The sequence below is a fragment of the Larus michahellis genome, chromosome 1 (genome assembly GCF_964199755.1).
Source record: "Larus michahellis chromosome 1, bLarMic1.1, whole genome shotgun sequence".
Taxonomy (NCBI): Eukaryota; Metazoa; Chordata; class Aves; order Charadriiformes; family Laridae; genus Larus; species Larus michahellis.
This window is the reverse complement of record NC_133896.1, coordinates 107,480,873-107,505,664: the sequence shown is the minus strand read 5'-3', so window position 1 is coordinate 107,505,664 and position 24,792 is coordinate 107,480,873. Positions and strand designations below refer to the sequence as shown.

The 24,792-nt window shown below is 46.4% G+C and overlaps 2 protein-coding genes across 13 annotated transcripts in view; one reads left to right on the top strand and one right to left on the bottom strand.

The window, feature by feature from the left end:
- GJA8 (gap junction protein alpha 8) overlaps window positions 1–5,538 on the bottom strand; it is a 47,708-nt gene extending 42,170 nt beyond the window's left edge. For all 4 annotated transcript variants that reach the window (XM_074598854.1, XM_074598821.1, XM_074598892.1 and 1 more), the window contains exons 1-2: window positions 5,403–5,538; window positions 2,749–2,876 (exon numbers count right to left, since the gene is read on the bottom strand). The gene's annotated coding sequence lies outside the window, so the exon portion shown is untranslated. The remainder of the gene's footprint in view (window positions 1–2,748; window positions 2,877–5,402) is intronic.
- On the top strand, window positions 5,265–24,530 carry GJA5 (gap junction protein alpha 5). Of its 9 annotated transcripts, none has more exons than XR_012588848.1 (4): window positions 5,265–5,555; window positions 11,107–11,183; window positions 21,628–23,246; window positions 23,400–24,530. XR_012588848.1 is itself a non-coding variant. In XM_074598935.1 (3 exons), exon 3 carries the CDS (start codon window positions 21,680–21,682, stop codon window positions 22,787–22,789), a length of 1,110 nt encoding a protein of 369 aa, XP_074455036.1. In that variant the 5' UTR covers window positions 5,265–5,555; window positions 11,107–11,183; window positions 21,628–21,679; the 3' UTR covers window positions 22,790–24,530. The 9 variants fall into 9 exon arrangements, 5 of the variants coding, with proteins under 5 accessions (XP_074455036.1, XP_074455053.1, XP_074455017.1 ...); XR_012588846.1 differs by lacking the exon at window positions 5,265–5,555 and adding an exon at window positions 10,498–10,867; XM_074598935.1 differs by having other exon boundaries at window positions 21,628–24,530.
- Window positions 24,531–24,792: the final 262 nt, after the last annotated feature.

Below are 24,792 nucleotides of genomic sequence, written 5' to 3'. Positions count from 1 at the left end.
TTTAGATTTTCTCCCCAAATGCAGCCATCCATCCTCCTCCAACAAATCTCAGACTTCACTGATTATTACCAATAAAATTATTGATGTTAGAAATGCTGAGGCAGAAAGATGAGGCTATTTAAGAACGTTTTACCAGATGTTAGTTGAGTGATACTGCATCATTTCATGCACACATCGCAAAACATCTTTCTTCCCTGTGGTGTTAAATTGTTACTTTCCCTGAGAGAGAAATGTGTTCTTTCACAAAGCTGGCCTGGGAGGAAAGTGGGGAGGAGTGTGGGAACAGCAGATAACATCAAGGCTTCCCATTTCCCTATTCTCTTCTTCTTGTGAGCAATCTCGCATGGCTTTTAACCGCTGCCATTCATATTCTGAAGTGCTCTTTCAGTGGGCACATCCTGTGGTGTCCCTGGTTTGGCGACAACACTCCTAAATACTGAGTGCATTGTAAAAAAAATCAGTCTTGGGTTCCTCTTCGTCTGAAAGAACCAATTTACTTTCCTCCTTCAACAGGCATAGGATAATTATAGGAAGCCCTCACATCATACCATGTGGGTATCACATGCAAAAACCATCTATCATACTAACGTGCATTACTTAGGCATCTCTGTTTCTCACACACACAGAAATCCAAAAACCATCATCCCTGACCAGCAAAAAAATACTTACTATTTTAATAGTTATTTTTATCATAAGTCAATTGGAGGAGGGAGGTGTTTTTAAGGAAAATAAATTTCTTTTTTTCTCACCAAGAAACCAAAGTCTGTATTTGAGTACAGAACTTCAAGATTCAGCTCAAAGTCAGTGAATTTTTAGCTACCTCAACTTGTTTCAATCAAGTTTAAATATCTCTTTGTTTTCCACCAGTTTAAGGAAAATAATAAACATCAGCAAACAAACACAATCCTGTCTGACACCGCTTATTAGTCAGATTTTATCACCAGGTTTCTGCAGGAGCTCATAGAGGGGTCTTAGCACAGTGCAAGCCCACTTTAATATCATCTGTCAACCATCAAATCAGAGCGATTTGAAAAGAGCAACCCACAAATGAAACTTCTTAGTACAGGCTAGCAATTTTGCGTATAGTTTTCTGCTAGATGTTGCATGATCACACTTCATCTTTGCTTCTGCTGGTGTTAAAAACAAGCTGTAGTGTGCAAAGGACTCAGTGAGGGTGCAGCGCCTGCATTTATATGGAGCAGTCAGCAGTTAGGATTAGAGCAGAGTGCATCATGATACGTATGAGGAGCAAGGGGAGAGAATTTTAATTAAATTAAATGGGAAGCTAAGTGGGGAAAGCCCTATGTTAGGCCATTGGTGAGTCCAGAGAAGGGCCACGAAGATGATCGGAGGGCTGGAGCACCCCTGCTGTGAGGACAGGCTGAGAGAGTTGGGGTTGTTCAGCCTGGAGAAGAGAAGGCTCTGGGGAGACCATAGAGCAGCCTTCCAGTACCTGAAGGGGCCCTACAGGAGAGATGGGGAGGGAGTCTTTACCAGGGAGTGAAGCGAAAGGATGAGGGGAAATGGTTTTAAACTGAAAGAGGGGAGATTTACATTACATATTACGAAGAAATTCTTTACTGTGAGGGTGGTGAGACACTGGAACAGGTTGCCCAGAGAAGCTGTGGATGCCCCATCCCTGGCAGTGTTCAAGGCCAGGCTGGATGGGGCTTTGAGCAGCCTGGTCTAGTGGGAGGTGTCCCCAAACACTGCAAAGGGGTTGGAACTAGATGATCTTGAAGGTCCCTTCCAACTCTAACCATTCTATGATTCTGTGACTTCAGTGCTCAGAGAATTTCCTAGCCTCCTCCCCACTCCTCGTAGCTTCAAACATGAGCGTTGCGGTGGCCACCTGGAGAGCCAGCGTGGCTCTCTGTGTGGCCTTGGCTGGCTGCTGTGGAGAAGCCAGGGCACTCACTTCCTTGCCTTTGTGGCTGCAGGTGATGAAGGCACGCACCTGTTTCCTCTGCAGGCTGTGTCACCTCTTCTGGGCAGGGGGGATGTTACAAAAAGTCATGCAGATGGCATTTTACCAGGAAACCCAGGTGTCCAGAAACACAGTTAAGGAGATTTGAATTGACCAAATCCTTCACCCTTTCAGAAAGCAAAATTGGATACAAACCTTTTCCAAACTTTCCTCTAATAAATACTCAGGACACCAGGCTGAGAAGTATCGGTGCCTGATGCATCCCTGTGAGCCACACAGAAGGCGCAGCATGAAGGAGCAGGGCTGCCTGCTTCTCTCGCACTGCTCGAGTCCACCTCATGGCACGCTTTGGAAAGGGAAGTCCCTTGTAAGGTGCCTTCCCTGCACGCTGTGCACCACAGCATTGCTGGGACTTAGTCTAGCTTGTGAGCTCTTGCCAACAAAAGAAACGTAATTTTATTCTATGTGTGGGTGGATTTGTGCGCACAGGCATGCTTCGCACATGGGTATACGGTCTTCTAATTTAAAATGTACCCTTCTAATCTGCTTGGGCCAGCCATGTCCCCCTGCCCCCTCCATTTGCTGTAATTTGCATTGTTCACAGAAGGCTTCAGAATCCAGCCAACACACATCACAAAATTGGTGGGAAGAACCATTACTCATAAATTTGTGCTATTAATGAAGTTCTTAATTTTACCCAGGAGGTCATGTCTTGAAATGCTTTCAGACCGTCACAAAAGAGAACAAGCTGGCTGGGAGCAATAAGCACCATCTGAGAATCTTTCCGTAACTCAGGCTGTTTACTTTTCAGTTTCACTCACCACCATCCAAGCACATGTCTCTTTTTCCTCAAATCCTTTTACTGTTTCTTCCTTTGAAGCTGACTCCCAGGGAAAGCTCTAGAGATCTTGGCCTTCAGAGCAGATTCAAGTCCTGATTTCTCTTCCCCCTGCGGAGAATGTATAGAGTAGGCTGAGGTCCTTCTACCCCACAGCAAAGCTAGTTTGCTTTATGATGAGACGTGTGCCTCTGATTCTTTCCACACCGGCAATATTGCCTAAGCTGCCTTTTTCTAAAGCCTCCAGCTTTAGGGCTGGGAGATCTCAGAGCAGCACAGCTAATTAACCCCACCACGGGAGAGCACGTCCCAGGAACTGGGTGCTGGCACTGGCACCACATGGCAGCATGTCACAGCTTTCTGCGATCCCCCAGCATCCATATGTCCAGCTGGCTAGTAACATCGGTCATCCCAGAAGTTTCTGAGCAATGATATTGGCTCCTGGTGGAAAAAAAACAGGAGCTTCAACAATCTACAACACCTTCCAGTCTATGACATTTGTACACAGAGGGACCTTTACCCACACGAATGGCCCCAAGCCAGAACTATATCCAGTTACTCACATGACCAAATCTTTGAAGGATCCCAGCCTCAGGGACTACAGAGAGTCCAACGGTCCTGAGCGACTGACAAGAAGATGCTCACAGCATACATTTGGGGTTGAAACACTACTTAATAGAACAAAGTGCGAATTAAGTGCTACCAGTCCAGATGACGCAGATTCCAAACAAGTACAAATAAAGTATTTTCCATTGCCAGAACACCACCATGTGATTTGCATGTGGCATCCTGTACAGCAGAGGCAATTGAGAGGTATATCGACTAGCTGCCGTCTGCCACGGAATTCCCCCAGCACAGCTGGCCTGGCTGACATTGTAGGGTGCTTAACTTCCAGGCTGTTAAATCTCATTGAAATCAATGCAACTCAAGAATGTACTTAAAATTAAGTAAACGCCTACGGACTGTAGAGAACTAGGATGCTGCACTGCTCTATGTGCTTCCTTGGCTGATTTGTTTATCAAGGAAGTATCTCAGGGACAGAAATCAGAGGAACCTTCTAAAACCTGTAAGAATACCTTAAATGAATGTAAAATTGTTGCATTTACATTAAAACTACCAAGTTTAAGACACAGTTTCTTAGGCCCTTCCAGAGTCATGCACTCACTTTGACCCCCTTACAAGCATCTAACCCGGATAAATTAAAAGGAACATACAAAGCGAGATCTTCTACCACTTGCCAATACAAGATGCATCATTGCCCTAGGCCTCAGAGAAAACTGTAGCTTTGCATTCCCACTTTTAGTTAAGCTAATGAGGAGAAGAAGGAAGAGAATTTTTGAGGTGGGTTCTTCTTCCTTTCATCTGAAAAGCTGTTACTGGGTTGTTCAGAGCTTGTGTGCAGAGCTCTGCGGGCTCACTACCTCTCAGCGCCTGATTTTCTAGAGACTACCACTGCACCGTTGAAAGGAGAGGTGAGTTCTTCCTATATGCTCCCTGGAAGCAGGCTAAACACTCAGCAGAGAGCCCTCTGGAAAAGGGATATGGGTTTGCATTAAGCAGAGTTTGTAAATGCTTCTCAGTTACTTGGTTTAGTCTCTTCTTGTTTCCTTGCGAACGATGAGACTCCTTAGAAAGGCTCGGGCAGCACGGACACTTTCTGTTTGTGAGTCTAATGGTTTGGCTGTCCATTCTTCTCACCAGCCGCATGCCAGCATGTTTTTAGTGACTTAATGGCACTGCTACTTTGGGGTAGCTGAATGGGGAAGCAGACTGCAGCTGCTTCTGAAGGATATAAATATTTTTTACAGTCAAGGGGCTCCAGCAGTCCTATAGGATCAGGGACACCTGGGCTCTATTCCTGGCTCTTCTGCAGACCTGTGGTATTGTTTCGCTCCTTTCAGTAGTTCTAAACAAAGATCTTTTCCTGCCAAATATTGTAATCTCAGGTGTGAGGCTTCCATTTGAAAATTTCGGCCACAATAAGGAATTTGGGGTGATGGGGCTAGCCTATGGATGCAAACTTGGGTATTCATTCTATAACAAAATCCCATGAAAGCCAATTGCACTGGTGAACACCTCGAACGGCTCAGAGGCCAACCTTATTTGCACCATTTACCAGTTAGCCATCTGCTCCCTTCAGATATTATTTTATGGCTTTCCTTTGTTTTCACCGAGGCCTAAACAGGAATGAAATTGCGAGTCTTGTCGCTAGCCCTTCTAAATAAATAGCTCTGCCATGGCTCTAATAAGTTTGACAAGTTGGTCCCAGGCCCTGGGCAGGAAGCTAATAAACTTCAAGTTGCTTTTCTATTGTTTTCCTAAAACAATTTGACTTCCTTTCTGATAGCCTCAAATTCCTTCAATAAAAATAGAGTAGCTGGGAGCCAGAGGAAGAGCTGAACTTGAGCCAAGTTGTGCTTACAATGCCGCCTGCGTAAGATCACATTTTTATCCCGATCCACGAAGACTCTTTAAAAGAATAGCAGGCAGACAGCTGCCAGTGCATGTCAGGAACAGCTCGGGAGCTAGTCTCCCCCAGCATCGGTCCTCCAGGCTTGAGGAAATCTCCAGCCAGTGAGCCAGTGCCAGACCATAGCAGGAGGCTGAGCTCCTGGGAGCTGGCTGGGGTTTGCTTACCCTGTCCAGAGTGTCCTCCCTCACACACGGATTTCTTCTGGGAGCCGGACACTGACAGAAAGAGAGGTGGCCTCCAGCAAGACCAGGGGGCTGTGATAAAGTTCACCCTTCAGTCAACTTTACCTGCTACCTGTGCAGGCTCAGCAAAAAGAGGTAAAGGTCTGTTCTTTCTTCTCTTCTCACTTCGGGAAACATATATAAGTATGTATGTATACACACATGTATTTTTGTAAAGCAGCAATTCATCTAGCTGGAAGTTTACAGGACAAGATGAATGTCCTCTGGCCAGGCAGGCGAGGACTCCTTGCTTGAAAATGACTTGCTGATTCTTTGGACAAATCCTTTATGCTTTCCATGGTTTGGTTCCTCCACCTGTAAAGCAAGGAGAGTGTTTATAGGAGCTGTATCATTTGCAAAGCACTTCTCAACTACTCAGAGATGCTGCAGAGTTGAGAAGTGGAAGCAGTAGCTGTGAGAGTGCCGTGCTTTATTTCCAGTAACATAAAGCTGACAACTAAGCATTTACTTCAGGAAAGATGGTCATTTCCCTTCAGTGAGACTAAATCCTCTTCAAGTTTTTCTTGCTGAAAACTTTAGTGGCAAATGAGACTGATACACAGTGACATTTCACGCCTTGCTGTTTCTTGTTTCCTCTTTTCTCACTCTGTGCTGGTATGGTACTCTGGGTTGGGAAGGGAAAAAGATCCAACTATAATGGAATAATTTGGGATTTTTTACTAAATAAGGAACTGTGACTATAAAACTGTTCCCCTTCATTCAGGGACCCATCGTCACATGCTACTCCTGTTCCCTTGGGCCCAGCCTGTCCTTGGGAATTTGCCTCCTGCTGGAGGATGCCTTCAAGCTGTCTCCAGAGGTCTAATGTATAACAGAGATCTTCCCTCTCCCTCATTCTCTTTCAATCATATCCGCGCATGGGGATTTTAGATAAAATGTTTCAAAAAGAAGGTGGCATCCATTGGTGCTTTCAAGAAGGTACTAGAGGTGCCTGTCCAGCGTGAGACAATATGAAGAATCAGAATAAGTGCAGTGCTGTGTCCAAGCGCCAGAGATGAAATACATACGAGAAGTTTCTATCTCAACCGCCGTTGTGTGGTGGGTTTTTTTTCTGAAATTTCCCAATGCAGTAAATCTGATATCCTCCCCAAGCACAATGTCCTTAGTAATGGCAGGAAAGTACAAGACATTTTCCCTTCAGACAGTCTCTTGAAGTTCTCAAATCTCAGAGTGGGTCTCAGAGACCCACATTTGAAGCAGCCTTCCAGCAAAGCCAGATGCTCCAAGAACATCTGTTTTATGTGAAGAAGCTCTTTCATATGTGAGCTCTCATCTATACTACTGCATATTTGCAGACTTTCTCTGTGCATTGTGCTGGTTTGCTCTTTTTGTTTATTTAAATCCCTGACACAGAATGAATGCTCCATTAAATATCCACGGTATCAATGCCGAAAAACTTATCACACAAACTCTATTCAGGATTTACCTAGCTTCTGTGTGAAAAGGAGCAGCTCTGATAAGGCAATAAGGCAAGTACAGGAAATAGAATGAAAAAGGGACCTCTTGGCTTATCAGGTTCAATCCCTTTGAATAACGGGCAAGTACAAAACAAATGGCCTTTTCTAAACTTACTAAGCTCTGTCCTAAATCTCATTAGCTTTCCGCCCTCACTTGTGCTACTAGAATGCTGCTCCAGCACCTCCTTCCCTGCTCTGTTGCTTAGAAACCTTCTGATTTCCAACCTAAATTCATTCATGGCCAATTTATATCTATTTATTCTTGTGCCTCATTGTCCTTTAGCTTATGTAGCTCTCCTCTCTCCCTAGCACTTACTTTCCCAACCTCCAGTTCCTAAAAGTATTTATAGGCAGCAAATCTCTCCTCTCTTAACCTTTGTTCTGCCAGACTAAGTAACTAAGTTCCCTTACAGTATTCACCCTGCAGGCACATCACACCATGTTTTAATTACTTTGGGTAGCTGCACTAGCATGAAGTTCAGTGCAAAATAATTAACGCAGAAAAGCTCAAACTGATACCGCATCTATTTTCAAATCAGCTCGAGTATCTCTCTGCAGTCACTTCTGTGACTAATAAGTAAACTTACTCTTGGCCGAGAGACACCCTCTGTCCCTCTGATCACCCCGTTGCCTTTCTTTGCACCTGTTCCAGGCTGAATATCTTTCTTGAATGTGGGTGAGCAGCCCCGCACACTATTCTGGTGGGGTCTCACATCCTCTTGGACGACATTAATCTCACTCGCTGCAACTGAAAATACTGCTTCGTCCTGAAAGCTCACTTGCCTTTTTCACCCCCACATAGCATCGCTGTTTCCTCCTCCTTTGATGACCTTCACCCAGGACTTTCCCCATCTCGGTCCTGCCAATTAGGAACTCCCAATTGCTAAGAGAGATCCCTGTTACTCTCTGAGCAACAAGTTCCGAGTGTGTGACTCTGCACTCTCCCATTTAACCTCACCTCCCTGGGACGACAGTCCCAAACAGCCTTTAGGTCTCCTAGTGCTGGAATCCACCTTTGCCCTGACAATACCTCCCAGATTTGTTCCATCAGCAGATTTCATTAGCATTTCTACTTTCAGTGCCAAGGTAATTAACACAAATATTAAAAAAGATCAGTCCTGAGAGCAATCTTTGAGCGGCCTCACAGATAACTTCTCTTCAACCTATTAGGGAACCAGTGTCTCAATTCTGTCAGTCTCTTACCCTTTTAAGGATTTAGCTAATAATCCCCGTCTTCTTCATCTGAATCTTCTCCACTAATTTGCTTTTTCTGGGACACTGTACCATATGACTTACTGAAGTCCAGGTAGATAAGGCCTGCTATGTTTTTTTTTTACCTAGAGGGTCAGGAACCTTGCCCCAAGAAAGCTATTTACCTTTGATCAGAAGATCGTACGTGTCTTATTTTCCCCTTACCTCCTCGTTTTATTTCTCCTTTCCTTCAAAATCTGTTCCACAGCGCCATAAACTACTGAGATCTCCAAGGTGCACATGGCAAGCTGTCAGCTGTTCTCCTCATTTCCACTGTCTGGGGGAGCGTTCTCTTCCACTTGCTCTCCTCACTCAAGTCGTACAAGTTTTGCATAGCAGTCTCTTGGGGAGGGAAGGAAAAATCCTTCTTTCCAGCTTACCAGTGGGCAAAACAGCTATTTCTCTAGCTGTGGAGCTGGAGAAGCTGCCATGACGCCTCTGTTTTCCCTTGAAGAGGGTGCAGTAGAGAAGGTAGACATATTGAGGGGCTGGCTGAAGTATCCATACAACTTCTCTACTCACCTTTCTGTCTTTTGCCTCCCTGTCTGCCTTCACCCATTTCCTTTCAGTGCATCAAAATTCAAACAGTCCCCACCACCACCACCAAAAAAAAAAGAGCTTAGAACAGTTACCTCACATGCATGATGCATGTATTGGGTAGAAACCCTCTCCCCTCCCTCATTCATTCCACAGAACTAGACTGGATCAGCTGGATTCAGAGGTTAACTCTGCAGGCTAAAGAGTGTGCCGCTCAGGAGCAATACAGGCATAGGAAACACAAAGGACTGAGCAGGGAGAATCAGACCTGGTCACCCTGAGTGTACAGCAAAGTGTCAGCCACGCAGGGAGGGGATTACATTTCAGGCATCTCACTCACGGGACCTGCCTCTCTATAGCACGTGAGAAACACTTGACAAGCCTTAGCTAGCCTATCCCAAAGCCATCTGTGTGCTAGATCTGTACTATGAACACTGGTTTTTGGACACTTCTGTGATGAAGTTCTTGACAATTTCATTGGCATAAAATCAACAGGACCTTACACTAAAATGCTCTATGGAAATTATTCCAGAAAAACGAAAGAACACAGTGATATTTTCCTTCCCATGAAATTCCACCACAGGTATACACTGCCAGGCAGAAGAGGGAGAAACAACTCCAGAAATGTTCCCATTTTAGTTGAAGTCACAGAAGGCCTTTCAATGAAGTTAGAAATGAAGTGGCAAATGCCTATGGGTTTCTCCATACCAGGAGTTTACTGAGCTGCTATGGGAATTTACTGGGCACTGTATGTGCCGCAGTAACCATCGGTGAGGATTCAGCCCTCTTGATAAGGAGTTGCACTCTTAACTTCAGAGTGAGAGCATCCACACAGGACATGCCTCCAGAGGTAGCCCCTACACAGCACTGTCCCTGCGCAGGCTGGCTCTCAATCGTGTGACTAAAGGGGATGCTAAATCAGTGGGAGAACAATGATTAGATTAGTAAGAGTTGTGAGCCCTGTGTTTTAGTCTCTGGACTGCTTTTTCTTCATGATCTACACTAGCTGCTGCATAGGGACCACTGGGCAATTATGTTCTGAATGGGAGATATCTAGCCCAGGAAGGATTGCTGGAGGGACACCCGCCAAAGCTTGTGCGCAGCAAACCAGTTCTCAGGGTAGCGGAGTCTTCTGTGCAAATCTCACTCTCCTGACACTGGTTCTTTGAGACCAGCCTTTATCAAAGCCAGAAGGCATCTCTGATTGATCTTCCTCTCTGAGGCCTGATGTGCAGGAATCAGAGGCTCAACTTGACACATACATGAAATACAAGACCTTCAGACACTTGATGTGCCAAAAGCATTTTTTAGAAAGGCCAGAATACTCATGCATCAGACTGTGTGTGCGCGGGGAGGTTGTGGGGAGGCAGTGCGTTGAAAAAACCCTCTCCTGACAGGCAGGTTATTCTGTATTTTTCAGTAAGGGGGCCTGTAAAACTCTCCTGGGAAGCATCAGGTGCCCTTTGGGACAAGGCTGCAGCTGTGCTGGGCTCCTGGTCCACGCCAGCAGAGCAAGTCCTATGTTATTTGAAGAGGTGGAGGACCCTGCTGCAACTGAACTCTGCTTTGCCAGATTAAGCTTGAATGAGTCAGAAAACTGTCCTTTGTTGATGTCTTACATGGAAAAAGCTTCCCAAGGTCTGACTGGCATAACTGTGGGGCAACCCTGTCTCTTGTCGTTTAAGGGAGGCTTAGACCATGGCATGTTATCTGGGGGAGGAGGTGCGAGGAACAGTGGTAGCGGCAACTGGAAGGGACGGCATGAAGCTGGCAGCGAGTGCATCCCATCGGCATGGGGAGGGTGGCACAGGGAGAGGCTGAGAATGGAGAGGGAGGACTGAGATCCATGGTCTTTAAAGGAAAAACAACAGGAAACTGGGTTTGAAAATAGAAAGATTAAGCTGGAGGGGGCGGGAGAGACAAGAAAAGTAGGTGAAGAAAGAAGAGGGGGAAAGGCAGAGAGGCAGTGGGGAAGACCGAAAGTGACACAGAAGGGGGGTGGAGAAAAAGGGAGGAAGAGAGAGAGAACCACATTAAAGGAATAAAGCCAAGCAACTGAGAAGAACAAGGAGTCCAACTCAACTACAGAAGGGAAAAGTGCTAAAGCAAGGAAAGGAGACCAAGACAAGATACGGAAATCAGGTAAGTAACCATGAGGGGGAAATAACAGAACTGCAGAAGCGTCGACGGCAGATCAAGCTGTTTTACACTCAAGGGGAAAACAGCATGAGGGGACAGAAAGACTTGGTGAGGCAGGAAAAGAAGGATGGCCAAAAATAACTTAAGAAATTTGCTTTTTCTTTCAATTTCTCTCCAAATCATTCCCACTAGTAACAAGATGGGCTTGGGACGTTTTAAAAATGAAACTCTTTTTGCCACAGGCAGCTACAGAAATGATGAGGAAGCCTCCCTGCAATGAACATGGATACCGATAGATTTCAATGTCCAGGAAAGCAGGGTAAGGGCCCCAAGTGTCCTCAGACAGTATAATGTGCAAATTGCAGTGTCTGTCAGATCCCATTTCAGCATGCTGTCAGGCTGCTCTGGGGAGGGCGGTGAAGGGAACTCTTACCTATGAGAGGCTCTCAGGGTATAAACCCTTTATCAAGTGTCTGCGTGAACCGCCTATATTCCGAAGTGCGCAGGATGGTTTCGAAATATTGTGGCCGTTTCTTTTCCTTGCGAATATTGCGTCCTGGCTGGTCTGTGACATGGAGCCTGGGAATGTAACTCAAATGTAGAGAAGTGCCTTGCTCATATCTCCCAGTCACCCGCACTGCGCGCGCCGCGGGAGGAATGCCTTTCTTCTCCATCCCGACGCTGCCCAGGGCAGCCTCAGCAAAGAGGCACGCAGACCTAGAGGGACAAACGCCCTCTCCCACTAGCAGCTGCTGCTTCTTTTTATTTGCCTTCCTAACCTTTTTTTTCCCTTTTTGTACTTGGAATAATTATTCAGTTACCTTTCCATAATTTAATACTCCTAGCATTGCTACCGCATGTTTCAAAGAACAGCAAGCACGGCTTGAAAACACAATACCCTTCTACATCTGCCTGGAAAGAAGCAATCACAATGAGTGTAAAGGTTGCTAATTGCCACCTCTGATCTGTGGTAACTCTCTTGATTTCCTAAAGGCTCATTTTACTGGCCATTTGTCATGTCTAATGAGCTTTGTGGCACTCTGATTTTAACGGTTCATGTAAACTGAGGCACTGCCTCTGCCCCTAAGTACCCTAAAAACCATCAGAAGATCACGTAAGTAGCATTTCTGGACAAACCTCAGCTAAAAAAGTCACGGGCTGAATGAGCCTTAATCGTTGAACTCTTCCTCCATGCTAATAAACTTGTCAAAATACCGTGGTGAAACAGTGCGTGTGACAGGTTTTCCCTACTGCTGCCTATGTGATCCTCTCTTTAAGGCTAAAGAACTTAATGCATGTAATATATGTGTGCATATGTGTGTGCAGCTAGGAGCAGTTTATACTGTTATTCAGACACAGTATTAACACAGTATTCAGTATTTGCACCAGAAGCCAAAAAATTCTGCATTTGCTGGTCTTTTCAGATTCTACTCTGAGAAGAGCGCAGATTTCTAACTCTCTTTCCCCTTTCCTTGGGAGCAGAACAGTAGTTTAGGAGAATTCCCGAGGCTTCAGGGTTTAAAATACTCATCAGGCTCCGGTCACTTGGGAACTATGTTAAGTATTCCTGCTACTATAATTATTTGGGGTTGTTGGGTTTTTTCCACTCGGCAGTATATATTATCACAATATTTTATTATTACAGGCTCTCACATGAAAAATTTAAACCTTGCCAGAAAATACAGGACTTCAAACCCTAGCCTCTCTTTTCTTTTTGACCTTGAGACAGATTTCAAACATTCTGCACGTTTGCCCTTGTTTTCTGACTTATCTCGCAGCATTGAAAATAGACGAGAAGGAATGAGTAATTCAGCACTATACTATGTCATTAGGGAGCACATTTCAGAGACTACTCCACACCTCGGGTGCTGTTGTATGAGGCACGAGGACGAAGGCTTAAAATTAGAAATACTTCCCAGGAGGCACCAGAGAAACTTCAATCTTTGGGCTAAGAATTCATAAAGAGGGGGGGGAAAATCCATTTTATGGCTATTGATAAGCAACAGAGAGATCTCTGGCATGCCAGCTCTTTCCTGAAACAAAGAAATATTCATGCCACACAGTAAGTAATGAGCATAGAGATGCATACTTCTAAGTCTCTCTAGTGTATCTTTAAAGAGGGGTCAGTGGTTTATAACGTAAGAACTAAGGGGTTTACACTTACTTACGTTTCCATCTTTCTTCATTATCTTTGTCATTACGGACATGCCTTGAGAATGGTTGAGAATTTCCATACGAAACTCCTCTCCCTTAGAAGCAGAAAAGCCGACAGATGCCTTGGTCAGGGCACAGGGTCGCTCGAGAAGCGAAGCAGTCCGACAAGGCTGCTGCAGAGCTCCAGGGTCTTCAGCTGCATTTGGATGTCTGGTGAAGAAGGGAGGGAAGAGTAGGATGGGAGAAAAACTGTCTCCAGTTTAAAGCCAGCCAAGAGGACTGGAGTTAATTCTTGCTGCTTACTCCAATTTCCTCTGTGATGATGGGGCAAATCACTTAAGCCACTTTCTTCACAAATTCCCCCTCAGCGGTGTCTCTTGTCTTTTGGATATCGGACTTCTAGATGTATTCCAACTGGTGGAAGTGATAAACTCTCCCACTCCAGAATTAACCAGACAGAGCTCTGCTTTGAACATAGGTTATGTAGTGCTAAGTACACTGAAAAAAAAAAAAAAGATTAACAACACCACCAAACAGCTTCCAAAATTGATGAATGTTTTTTATCTTAATCTCTCACTGCCTTAGTTCTGCAGCCGTAAAGTTGATCTAATACCATCTCTTCACATCGAGGTAGTAATGAAAATAAGCAAATTAATAATTGTGAAGCAATCAGATACTGTTGTGATGAAAGCCATAGGAAAACCCATGAGGAAACTAATAATTCTGTCTTTAGAACTGGACTTGAATAACGTACAGTAAATGAGGCACAGGCCACCCACTGAACAATGAAGAGAAAACAAAACATTGAATAGCTGCTGTTCAAGAAAGCCCCAGCCAGGCTGGCACAGAACAAGGCAGGCATCCTGTGCAAAGAATGAGGTGACAATGTGAGGATGTGGTTAAAGACTCATAGCTATGAGGTACCGGCACAAAGAGATTGAATTAAGATTACTGAGAACAGTAACTCTAGCAATTTCCTAACTCCCTACCGCTGGGTTTTACAAATTTAATATTAGTTGTTTTTAAAGCGGGCGGGGGTGAGGGTGGGTGTTGCAAATACATATGTATATACACTGAGTATATAAAATAATCCACTCACAAGCTATAGCCAGACACCACCCTGAATGAGAAACTAAATACAGCAATGAAACTGGAATGTGAAGACAATCCTACGGATTTTTGGGAAGAAGGAAGAAATGAGATTTGACAAGGTAGTACTAAGTGGGAAGTAGATATTCACTGAAAGATTTTCTCTTTCTGAAGCTGAAATCATTAGCCATCTGGGTGCTGTAGAGAGTTAAGTGGTCAAAACTGCTAAAAAGCTGGGGCAAGGCTCTGCAGGGGGGAGCCTGACTGTAGGAGAGCAATTGGGAAGTGATAGGCAGGGAGAGACTCGGGGAGAGGAGGGAAAAAAGGATGGGGAAAGTCTGAATGAGAGCCCATTGCCTTCTCCCACTACCTCTCCAGTCTGTTTTATTTCAACACTATAACAAGTTGCACCTCGTGCCGTCTATGAACCAGCCTAAAATCACATGGGCAGGTTTTTTGCTGCTATATTGGGCTCGATGTGAAGCCTGCCATCACTGCCACGTCTCCTTATACCAGCCTCCCCCACCGCCTAAGCAGCGCTTAAGATCAGCTTCTCTCAACAGAGCTCAGGAACAGCTTTACTACAGCAGCCCACAAATTTCTCAGCATGTTTCCGTTTTCCAGAGCTCCCTCTGCCCTGTTTGGCTGTCCCCTCTCCTGTATACAGCACTGCCCAATTTAGCATCATCTGCAAATTCATATAGGTTAGCTTCTCCCTGCAAAGATAAAGAAACTGGAAAGAACACCAAGCTCTGTGATCCTGAACTGGATGCTCTTCATCCTGTTAGTTTAAGGAGTAAGCTGAGTAATATCCATTAGCATCTTTGCAGCATTTACACCAGAGAGAGAATTGCTGGTTTTTTTCTAGCAAAAAGCACGTGTGAGCCTTCACTTAAGTTATCCCAAGTCCAGTTTTGTCACATTTGTTGGGCTCTCTAGGAACCCACGTTTCTCCAAGGCAAAGACAGGGAATTCCAAGGGAACTAGAGGGTGCTCCCCGCATGCTAAGTGTAAGCCTGGATACCACTGTCATATAACTATTTGATGCAAGCTTTTCAAACACAGTGGGACAAATTCATTCCTCAACTTGACTCGTCTGAGTTCAAGGTCTTTTCCGTTCTCAGTCTCCTGCATCTACATCAGGCAGAGCTTGGACCTAATATTTGGGTATATGAAAGCACAATTTGACCCTGGCCAAGGGCCAGGAGGGTGGTGGGTGTGTGTGGAAATAGCATTAGACGTCCTAGATAGATAGACAAATAAAAAAAATTCAGCTAACTGTGAGTCTGCAGCTTCCACCATCACTTCAGATGAAAATATTCTACATAATACTGTCATCTGTGTGTGTAACACATCCCCGATGTATACACTTGGAGGTGTTGAGTGATTCCCCTCTGCCTGTGTTTCTGTGTGCGTCAGGGTTGTGTGTGTGTTCGGGAGGTGACAGGTCATTCAACTCCCTTATCTTCTCACCCAGTCTCTTTTTTGTGAGCTCTGAGATTTTCCACATTTGGAGAGGAGGGGGAAAGCACACCTCATCAAGGAATAACAAGCTGTCTGCAACTGCAAGCAGGGCCAGTGGTCTGGATACCAGTACGACCCTTCCAGAAATTGCAGTGAACTCAGGAGGAGCAGAGAGATGAGAAACATTAGATGTCTGTCTTCTAGGACAGGAGCTGTTAACACAAAGCTCTGTCTCTCCCATGAGATTTGAGCACTGGAGTCAAAGTCACTCTCCCTGATACTGGTTCAGCACAGGACTTTGAACCCAAGGAACTAGCAAGGAGACTATGCAAACATGTCAGATTTATTTTAAAAAAACAACCATGAAGTACAAACCTATTTAGTCCAGATCTGTGTGCAGATCAGAGTTACAAATTTGGCTAAAGAACTGGCCTATTTCAGGCAGAAACTTACTATAAGCACATGCATGCATATATGAAGCCAGAGGGATGTCACTTGGACAAGAATGCCTAATAGGTCATTGCTTGTCTATTGTACACACATATGGAGGAGCCCATGTCAGTAAACAGTGAACAAAAAGATACCTGTTGAGGTGGGCTTTAGCATCCATCTATGTCCCAAAGCTATGAAAAGCCTCTGGAATTCAAAGCATCGCAACCACACTGGACAGAGCATTTCTAACTTTATTCATCTTTTAATGTTGTAAGCCACTTGCCCCAAAAATGCATCCTGACCCGGCAACAAAGGAGCGCTGTGTATGTATGTTGAAAAGGCTGCTTCTTCCTTTTGGGCACTGACCATGGCTGTGGGCTCTGCCAGCAATAACAAGATGTTTGTCTCTTAGAAAAGCACCAAAAAAGAGAACCTCTGGTTCTGCCGGGTGTACCTGCTATAGAAGGATAGCACAAGAGGGATTTCTTTTGTCTTGGGGCACAGGAAAGAAGGGCTGCAGTCTGTAGAAGCATGTTGTGTGACTACCACCAAGCCTAAGAGGCAGGGCTGCATGGAAAAAAGGACACAAGTTTGCAAATCACAACCCCTGAGCTCTGTCCCCGGACTGACACTAACACAGTGACCTTGAACAAGCAGTTTGCCCTTTCTGTACCCCAGTGATCGCCATCTGCAAGATAAAGATGACGGCACCTGCACTACGTTGGGACACTGTGAGGCCAGACTAGTGCTAACAGGGGTCTGGAGATCCTTAAGTAAAATGTACAGCTGTATAGCAAAGCAGCATTGACTAACCTCCAGTGCAGAGCTGGAAGTGTCCTTCCTAAGTGTCTACAGGTTTGAGCATCCAGTTTTGCATTGAGGGGACCGCTCAGGTCTGGCTGCAGCCTGACAGTTGTCAATGCAGGGGAAAACATCTGTGCCCTTATACCCCCATCTCTTGTTTGGACCTGCTATGAGGTGACACAGAGGGAGAAAGGAAGGCTACAAGCAATTCCTAGGCACCGACCGTGCCACAGCTGGCCTGGATGCCCCCCTGCACGGGGCTGTGACTCCTCATGTGCCCAGTACCTAAAGGAGATGGCTGCCTCCCCATTTGGGAGCTCAGAGGGGATGGTCTTGCTGCATGGCCTCCACACACAGCCCCACGTCTGGTGTGTGAGCCTCTTCAGGACATCTTGGGCCCCAGCCTTCTAGTTTATTGGAACACCTCATTAACTATCAGATACATCTCATTAACTATCAGATACACACATTTGTATCCAATTGAGCAAATCACACACACAGACTGGGAAAAAAAACCCATAGCTTTGACTTCGTTACTTTTCCCCTCCCTGGGAGCCATGCCTCCCACACACAAAGGAGCCTTCCTTGGAGAGCCTCTCTGTGTGCCTGGGACCTGCCAAGGGGAAGAGGTGAGCCCAGAGAGGGAGAGCAGAAGCAATGTCATAATCAGGCTCTCCACTTTATTTTAGAAACATCCTGCAGAGATGGCGACCTCCTGTCACCTTCCTTGTGGGAAAAGTTAGCGTGAAGTGTCAAGCTCAGCTATTTATATCGCTGCTGATAGTCTCGCCTGCCTTCTAAAGAGGGGAAAACTTTCTTCTTAAAAATTCCAGGGGAAAGAAACTCATAGAAAGAAGAGGACTGCACAGGAACAGCCCTCCTGCCTCTTTGGTGTGAATTTCCTAGCTGTTCCCCAAAGCCCCAGCTGGTCTGTCCAGAACAAGCGCGCCAGCCAGAGCAAGCGGCAGTGATGCAAAATGTTCAGAGCGAAATGAACAGAGCTGCCTGCTGCTCAGTGCACGCAGCATCACAAAAAAGATGGGCAAAACTGCTCCAAGACCAACAGACACTTCCCCTCCCCTTCCCCTTCTGAAAAAGGTAGCGCAAAAAAAGGATGGTGGAGAGCAGCCCGTGGCTGGCTAAGCCAGCCTAGAGCACTGGCAGGTGCCGTCCCCACTGGGGTATTTTTATCGTGGAATTTGGCAGTCACAAGGCAGCACAGAGATGGGCAGACTCCACGCTTGGCCTGCATTGTGATATTTGGTTTTCCCCAGCTTTAATATCGTTCCAGGTGATGATTAAGCCGCCACGGCCACGTCGCTGGGTTTGTGCCAGGCTGTGCTGGTCTTTGTCACATACGCGTTTCCCGGTGCCGAGATCTCATGACTCCGCACAGCTCCTTTTTTGATCCAGCAGAAAACTGACAGCCCAAAGCATGGCTGAGCAGTGGCACAGCCCACAACTCTGCATGAATATGCATGACGCAGCTGTCAAGACAGTCTGCTATCAGGTGCTGAGACTCCTCGAAGACACCCAGAGGTGCTTTTCGCCCAAGTCACAGCATAGTGAGACAAGATTTGTCCGACTGAGTCCAAACTGGGAATATAAAGAGCCGCAGATGCTCACACACTGAGAGGGCAAAGCATACGGGGACAGCAGTAGTCTGGGAATGAGGAAAGGAGACTATATGGAAAATTCCCAAGAATAGCAAAGCCCTGAGGAGAAAGGTTAGGTCAGAGGCAGTCCTGCACGGCCAGGAAAAGTTGTCAAGAGGCAACAACAATCATTCTTTGCTTGCTGGCAGCAGAGAACTAGATGCTGTCTTCTGTTCTAGGAAGCCCTGGGACTGGCTTTGCAAGAATAGCTCGCAAATAACTAAAAAACATCTAAGCCAAAAACACTGCACGAGGAGGGAAACCCCTTCTTTCGGTATCCAACACCCATTTTCCTGTGGCCACCTACCCCCTTGCAGCAGCCACCTGGCTCTTCATGGGCCTGCAGCAGGGCAATCAGGAGGCATTCTGGTCTTTGGGCAGCCCCTCCTTTGAACAGCCGGTGAAGGGGAGCAGCCAGCAGGAAGGGCAGAGGGAATGGCCCTAATATCTACCCTAAGCCTCATGGCTACTAGCCTTGGATCCTTCTGATTTACCTCCTTTTGGAAAAATATTGTGCATGTGTGAGGCAGGTAAATTAATGCTATTCTCACATCCCTTAGCATTTTCCATTTCTGGACTCCTCTTGCACTTGCGTTTGCCATCTTTTTATTCTGTACACATTGATTTTTACAATTTGCAAGTGTCTACGTGTCCCTTCCATGGGAAAAACAAGCCATAGTAAAACCCCAAACTACCTGCACATGGTAGAACTGGTGGGAAGAGGTGCTCAGCCTCCTGTACGAGGTGGGAAGGAAAACTCACCCTTGGCACAGCCAGGGAAAACTGTTCATTTTTACCCCAACAAGCAAGGTGAATCAATAAAAGGCAGCTGTCAGCTAGCAACAGCAGGAGCAAGACGGGCAACTGCAAACACCACGAACTCACCTGGAAAAATGACGACTCACACCATTGTTCATGCTGTCTTGGAAGGAACATTCCACACGTACAGTTCTGCTATACCGTCTTGTCTTGGATGTACCTGTACAGTGAACTGTAGGTAGCTAGTTGCCTTGTCTCCACTCTGGGGAAAAAAAATAATCAAAAATCCTGATTTCAATGCAACTGTCTGTAAATATTTCCCATCACTGATTTTTCTGCCTGTGTGTAATCCCCTGGTGCCCACAGAATGAAGCCATATGCAGATTTCCACAGAACGCAGTAACAGCACCAAAGCCATTTCAGAAGATAAGACAGACCTGCAGTTTTTACCAGTGCAGACAGAGAGGAGTCAGAAGGACTAGCTGATTTTCTATGTACTGCTCGTCCAGTTCTGGGCTGGTAGCAGAAAAAAATGCTTGAGCATACTCTGAGCAGCCACCAGGATCCACATCAGCACGATTGCCGCGTGCCTGACAAAGCACGAAAGAGCCAAAGCCCATCCTTAGTTTCCTGGCATGCCCCTTCTTCCCCCTCACACAGCTTCCTGATGACGGTGGGGCAGCAGGTGGTCACCTCCCTGTCTCCTCACCTGGGCAATCCTCACCTTTCCTCAGGGCAGCCCTCAGCAGCACGAGGAGTTTAAGGATTTGACTTTTGATCTTTGTCCCATCCATCCTTGCAGATGGACACTGCACATACATAAACAAGCGATGGCACAAATCATAGCGTGCGCTGCTACATTAAATTATATCACGTACATAACCAGAGGAGGGGATATTTTTCCCTCAACAAGCGCCTCTCTCTGTTCTCCAGATTGTGCTCACAGCAAATCTACACAATATTGCTGCAGTAAATTCTCAGCGTTCAACAGTGTCTACTCTCCACAGACGTTCTTTGTACAGTAAAAATAATTGGCTCTTAAAGACAAGACAAGGGACGATAAAGAAGGAGAGTTAACACTTTTGGTCCCTACGGCTTTGGGATTTACCTTGTCTAGTGCTTTTAATATTTCATTATGATCATTATCAAGTTTTTCATTTATATATTAAAAGGATATTTTCAAAAAGAGTGGCTGTGGGAGAACATTATCTCCGAGGTAATACTGCACACTTTATGGCACCTAGCCCTTAACTCATGCACAAGGGAGAGCTTCGCAGTGCCCTGGGAAGGTAAGCACAGTGAGTATAACTGGATCAAATGATTGCTCACGCACTCCCACAGAGCCCCACAAAAGATGGATTAAACCCACCGGTCTCTTTTTATCTAGGAGGTTAAGTGACTTGGCCAGAAACAGTCTGTCAGGGTCAGAAACCAAACTGAAGCAGGCTCTCCTACATCCTCACGTTCCAATTTTACTACCAGCCCACCGAACCTTTCCTCTCATCAGACCACATACCAAACAGCAGTTCCCGGGAGCCACTGGTCCTTGGGAGGCGTTTCAAAGCAGGATTTTTTCTTTGCTTGTGTCATTCAAACTGTGAATTTTGTCTCAGAGCTTACAAAAAGAGGAGGGAGCAAGATTCACCGTTTAAGACTTTGCAGCAGTTCCCCTTCAGAGCGGTGTGACAGGGTGGCAGCAGGTTAGGTTCCCAGGACTGGCACAGCTCACTGAAGTCTTTACGCTCCCCAAAATATTTGGACCTTGTAAATGAAACACCGGCAGCTGGTGACGCTGCAAAACGAAAGCAAAACCTGTGGGCAAGGGGAAGGTTTTCTCTGCATTTCTTTCAGTGGTGGCACCGAGCTCAGAAATGAAGCCCAGAGCTGCAAGCACTTCATGTTCCAGGTGTCAGTGCAGGTATTACTGAAAGGCGACGTAGGAAAGTGCCAAGGCACTGCTCAGACCAAGCTCAGACCAAGACTCCAGCCTTGTCTCCCAGGGGATCAGCCCATCAAGGATCCCCCAGAGTGTAGTTTGCAGGCAGATGAATACTGCTTTAACTACACAGCCCACAGAGGATGCAATATGCAGACCGCAGTGAAAGGACTTTCTGAACCAAGAAGAAATCTGTCTCACCCTCAAAGTTTTGGCAGCCCATTTAACAGGTTGTAGTTGGATTATGCAAAAAAGATCACTTTTTGTTTCAGCAGCTGAATAAAAAAAACAAACACCAACACATTGTTTTCAGTGAATGTGAAATAGTTTTCAGCAAACCAGACCTCATTCATTTCAGGTCAAATTAAAACATTTCCTTTGACACAAAACAAATAATTTCATTCCGTGCATTCCCAGTTGGGCATTTCCTAACCCTCCTTAGAACCACTCTTTTCTATTTCCTCCCACAGAGGCCGCATCCAATTCTCCATTCAAGTGAGAAACTCCTCCTCCTGAGCAGAAATGGGAGACTGGAGTTTCCTGGGAGAGTTCCTTGAGGAGGTCCACAAACACTCCACAGTGGTGGGGAAAGTCTGGTTGACCGTGCTCTTCATCTTCCGGATGCTGGTGCTGGGTACAGCAGCTGAGTCCTCCTGGGGGGATGAGCAGTCTGACTTCATGTGCGACACCCAGCAGCCTGGCTGCGAGAACGTCTGCTACGACAAGGCTTTCCCCATCTCCCATGTCCGGTTTTGGGTCCTCCAGATCATCTTTGTCTCCACCCCATCTCTGGTGTATATGGGCCATGCGATGCACACAGTGCGCATGGAGGAGAAGAGGAAGATGAAGGAGGCAGAAATAGAGGCCCAGGAGATGAAAAACAACGGTGACACATACTACCAGCAGAAGTGCCCTGTGGCAGAGAAGGCCGAGCTGTCTTGCTGGGATGAATCGGGGGGCAAAATCATACTCAGGGGCAGTCTGCTGAACACCTACGTTTACAGCATTTTGATTCGCACTGCCATGGAAGTGGCCTTCATTGTGGGACAGTACATCTTGTACGGGATCTTCCTGGAGACCCTGTACATCTGCCAGCGGGCACCTTGCCCCCACCCCGTCAACTGCTACGTTTCCCGTCCCACAGAGAAGAACGTGTTCATCGTCTTCATGCTGGCTGTGGCAGTGCTCTCCCTGTTCCTCAGTCTGGCCGAATTGTACCACTTGGGCTGGAAGAAAGCCAAAGAGAGGTGCTCCCGGTCTTACAAACCCAGCCCCAGCACGGCCCCCGGCAAACTGGAGTCTGCTCCGCAAGTAGAAAGAGCCCAGATGTACACTCCTCCACCAGATTTTAACCAGTGCTTGTCAAGTCCCAATGGGAAGTTCATCAGCCCCTTCAGTAACAAGATGGCCTCCCAGCAGAACACCGCAAACTTCGCCACTGAGAGGGTCCATGGTCAGGAGGATGCTGCTGGTGAAGGATCCTTCATTAAGTCCAACTATGTGGAGAGTCCGGAGGTGGCGAATGAATGTGCGGCACCTGCCTTCCCCGAGAACTACTTCAATGAAAAACGCCGGTTCAGCAAGACCAGCCGTGCCAGCAGCAAGGCAAGGTCGGATGATTTGTCTGTGTGACCCCTCTCCAGGAGAGATGAGGAGAAGGAGTCTCAGAGCTCAGTAAAACTTCTGCAAAATGGACTCGAGGCTCTCGCCACTAACCTCTCTCTGTTTTAACACCCTCTTGCCCCTTCGTTACGTTGCAGACAGCACCTCTCACAGCTTAAGGCAGGGGCAGCCACTGGGAGACATGCACTGAAGACAAGCACCAATCTCAAGATATGAAGCTCTGGGCCATATTTTCATCATGGAGCCCACAGGGATTGGAGACTCACCATCCTTAGCCTAGCAGAGCACTGGCCAGCAGACTCCTGAGGCTGCCCAGCAGGTATCCACTGCGACACTGTATTCAACAGACTGACTGGACCTCAACCCCCTTGCATCTTCTTTGGTGTCTATTCAACATCTGCTACAGCAGTTCGGCAATTGTACCGAGATGAAGCTTCTCTCACCTGCAGGGAGCAGAAACACATTGGTAGGCTTTCAGAAAGAAAGACTCATCTGCTTTGTTCTTGCTCTTTCTAACCCTCCCTTTCTCTACCTGAGCCCAGATATTTTATACCAGTTTACCTGTACAATAAATCCTACTTGAATTTTTTGACACTGTGTATATAACTCTTCCCCATAGATAAGGACGTCCGTGGTCCCCCACGCACAGCTGTCTCATGCCTGATGTTGGAATCCTTTCCTCATTCCTAAGTCAGCGCAGCAGACTGGCCCCAGGGCCTAGGGATATCGCTTAGATGACCAGTTGATGAAGACTAGGGAATTTTCCCAAGATACTTATGTCATCAATTCTAAGCAAGACGTCCATTAACAGAAATAGAGACTGTCCTGTGAGAACAAATATCCTACTAGTAAAAAAGGAGGAATTACTCTGTGGAATCAAAGTGATTTTTCCCCTTTTTAAACTCATCTTTCAAGCAACATGAGTGCTGCTGAAAGGGTGCTGCCAACTGCCAACTTGAGAGAAAAAACATCCTCCGTTTATCTGCAGAAGAGGTACGGCCTGTGTCTTCTCTCACTAATCTACCAAAACACTTCAGCATCTTTCGCAAGGAGCAAGAGTCCTCTCCAGGTCCTGCACGTTGTTCAGCCCTTGGCTGCTCTCTCCAGCCTGCCCGCCAGTGCAAGCCAAGATATCTGTCCTCACAGCAAGTCCCTGTTCTGCCATCAAGTCATCTTCATCTCCACTCCATCCCTAGCCCATATGGCATAAGAAACCACCCATGGACCAGCTCTTTCCACCACTGTAGCCTCTCAGAGCAGCCACTGGGGCCCAACACTGCACAGTGAGTCTGGTGGGTGAAGTCTGTAGGCAGCTCCCACTCCAGATACATTTTCTCACTGCAGAGCTGACACCCCTCTTTTAAAGAGAATTGCTAAACAGAGCTAAGCTGCTCCCTGTTGTTTACTCTGAGCTGCCCTTTCAGACACAGGTCACAGCTTCCCAACTTTGGACTGCATGAGCGAATGGCCTGGGACCGGCATATGAGGGGACTGAGCCATTCCCTCTCTTAGGGGACGCTGAAAGGGATTGTGAATCCTTGCTTCTGATACGTAGTTAGCTTTGGTACAGTTCCCTGTACATATACATACCTACATACTCACACACGGAGAGGGGGAAACCATTTTTTTGTTTGTAAGGGTTTTTATATATGTGTATTTTTTAATCCTGAAAAGACCTGTGTGCTTAACATGAGATTTTAGTCAATCCTGCCTAGGTTTCTCCTAATAAAGTTCTAACTCCACCTCTCCATGTTGATGTTTCTCCTCTCACGTGACTGAGAATGAGCTGCTAGCATCGATCAGGCTGCCCGCCAGCCTCTCAAGCTCGGAGATCACAAAAATTCCCATCACCCAGAGTGGCAGGGATGAGGGGAGGGCTCGGCCAGGGGGACAAATAATAAACATTGGGAAATGATTGACTGACTGGCTAACAGAAACCCCCTCCAGCTCCCTTGCTTGCCTCTGCATTACACCAAGGAAGACTGGGAAGAGCCAGACAGAGAGCAGAGCTT

Coding starts and splice junctions, on each gene's coding strand:
- GJA5 (XM_074598952.1), top strand. CDS start 21,680: ATGGGAGACTGGAGTTTCCTGGGAGAGTTCCTTGAGGAGGTCCACAAA.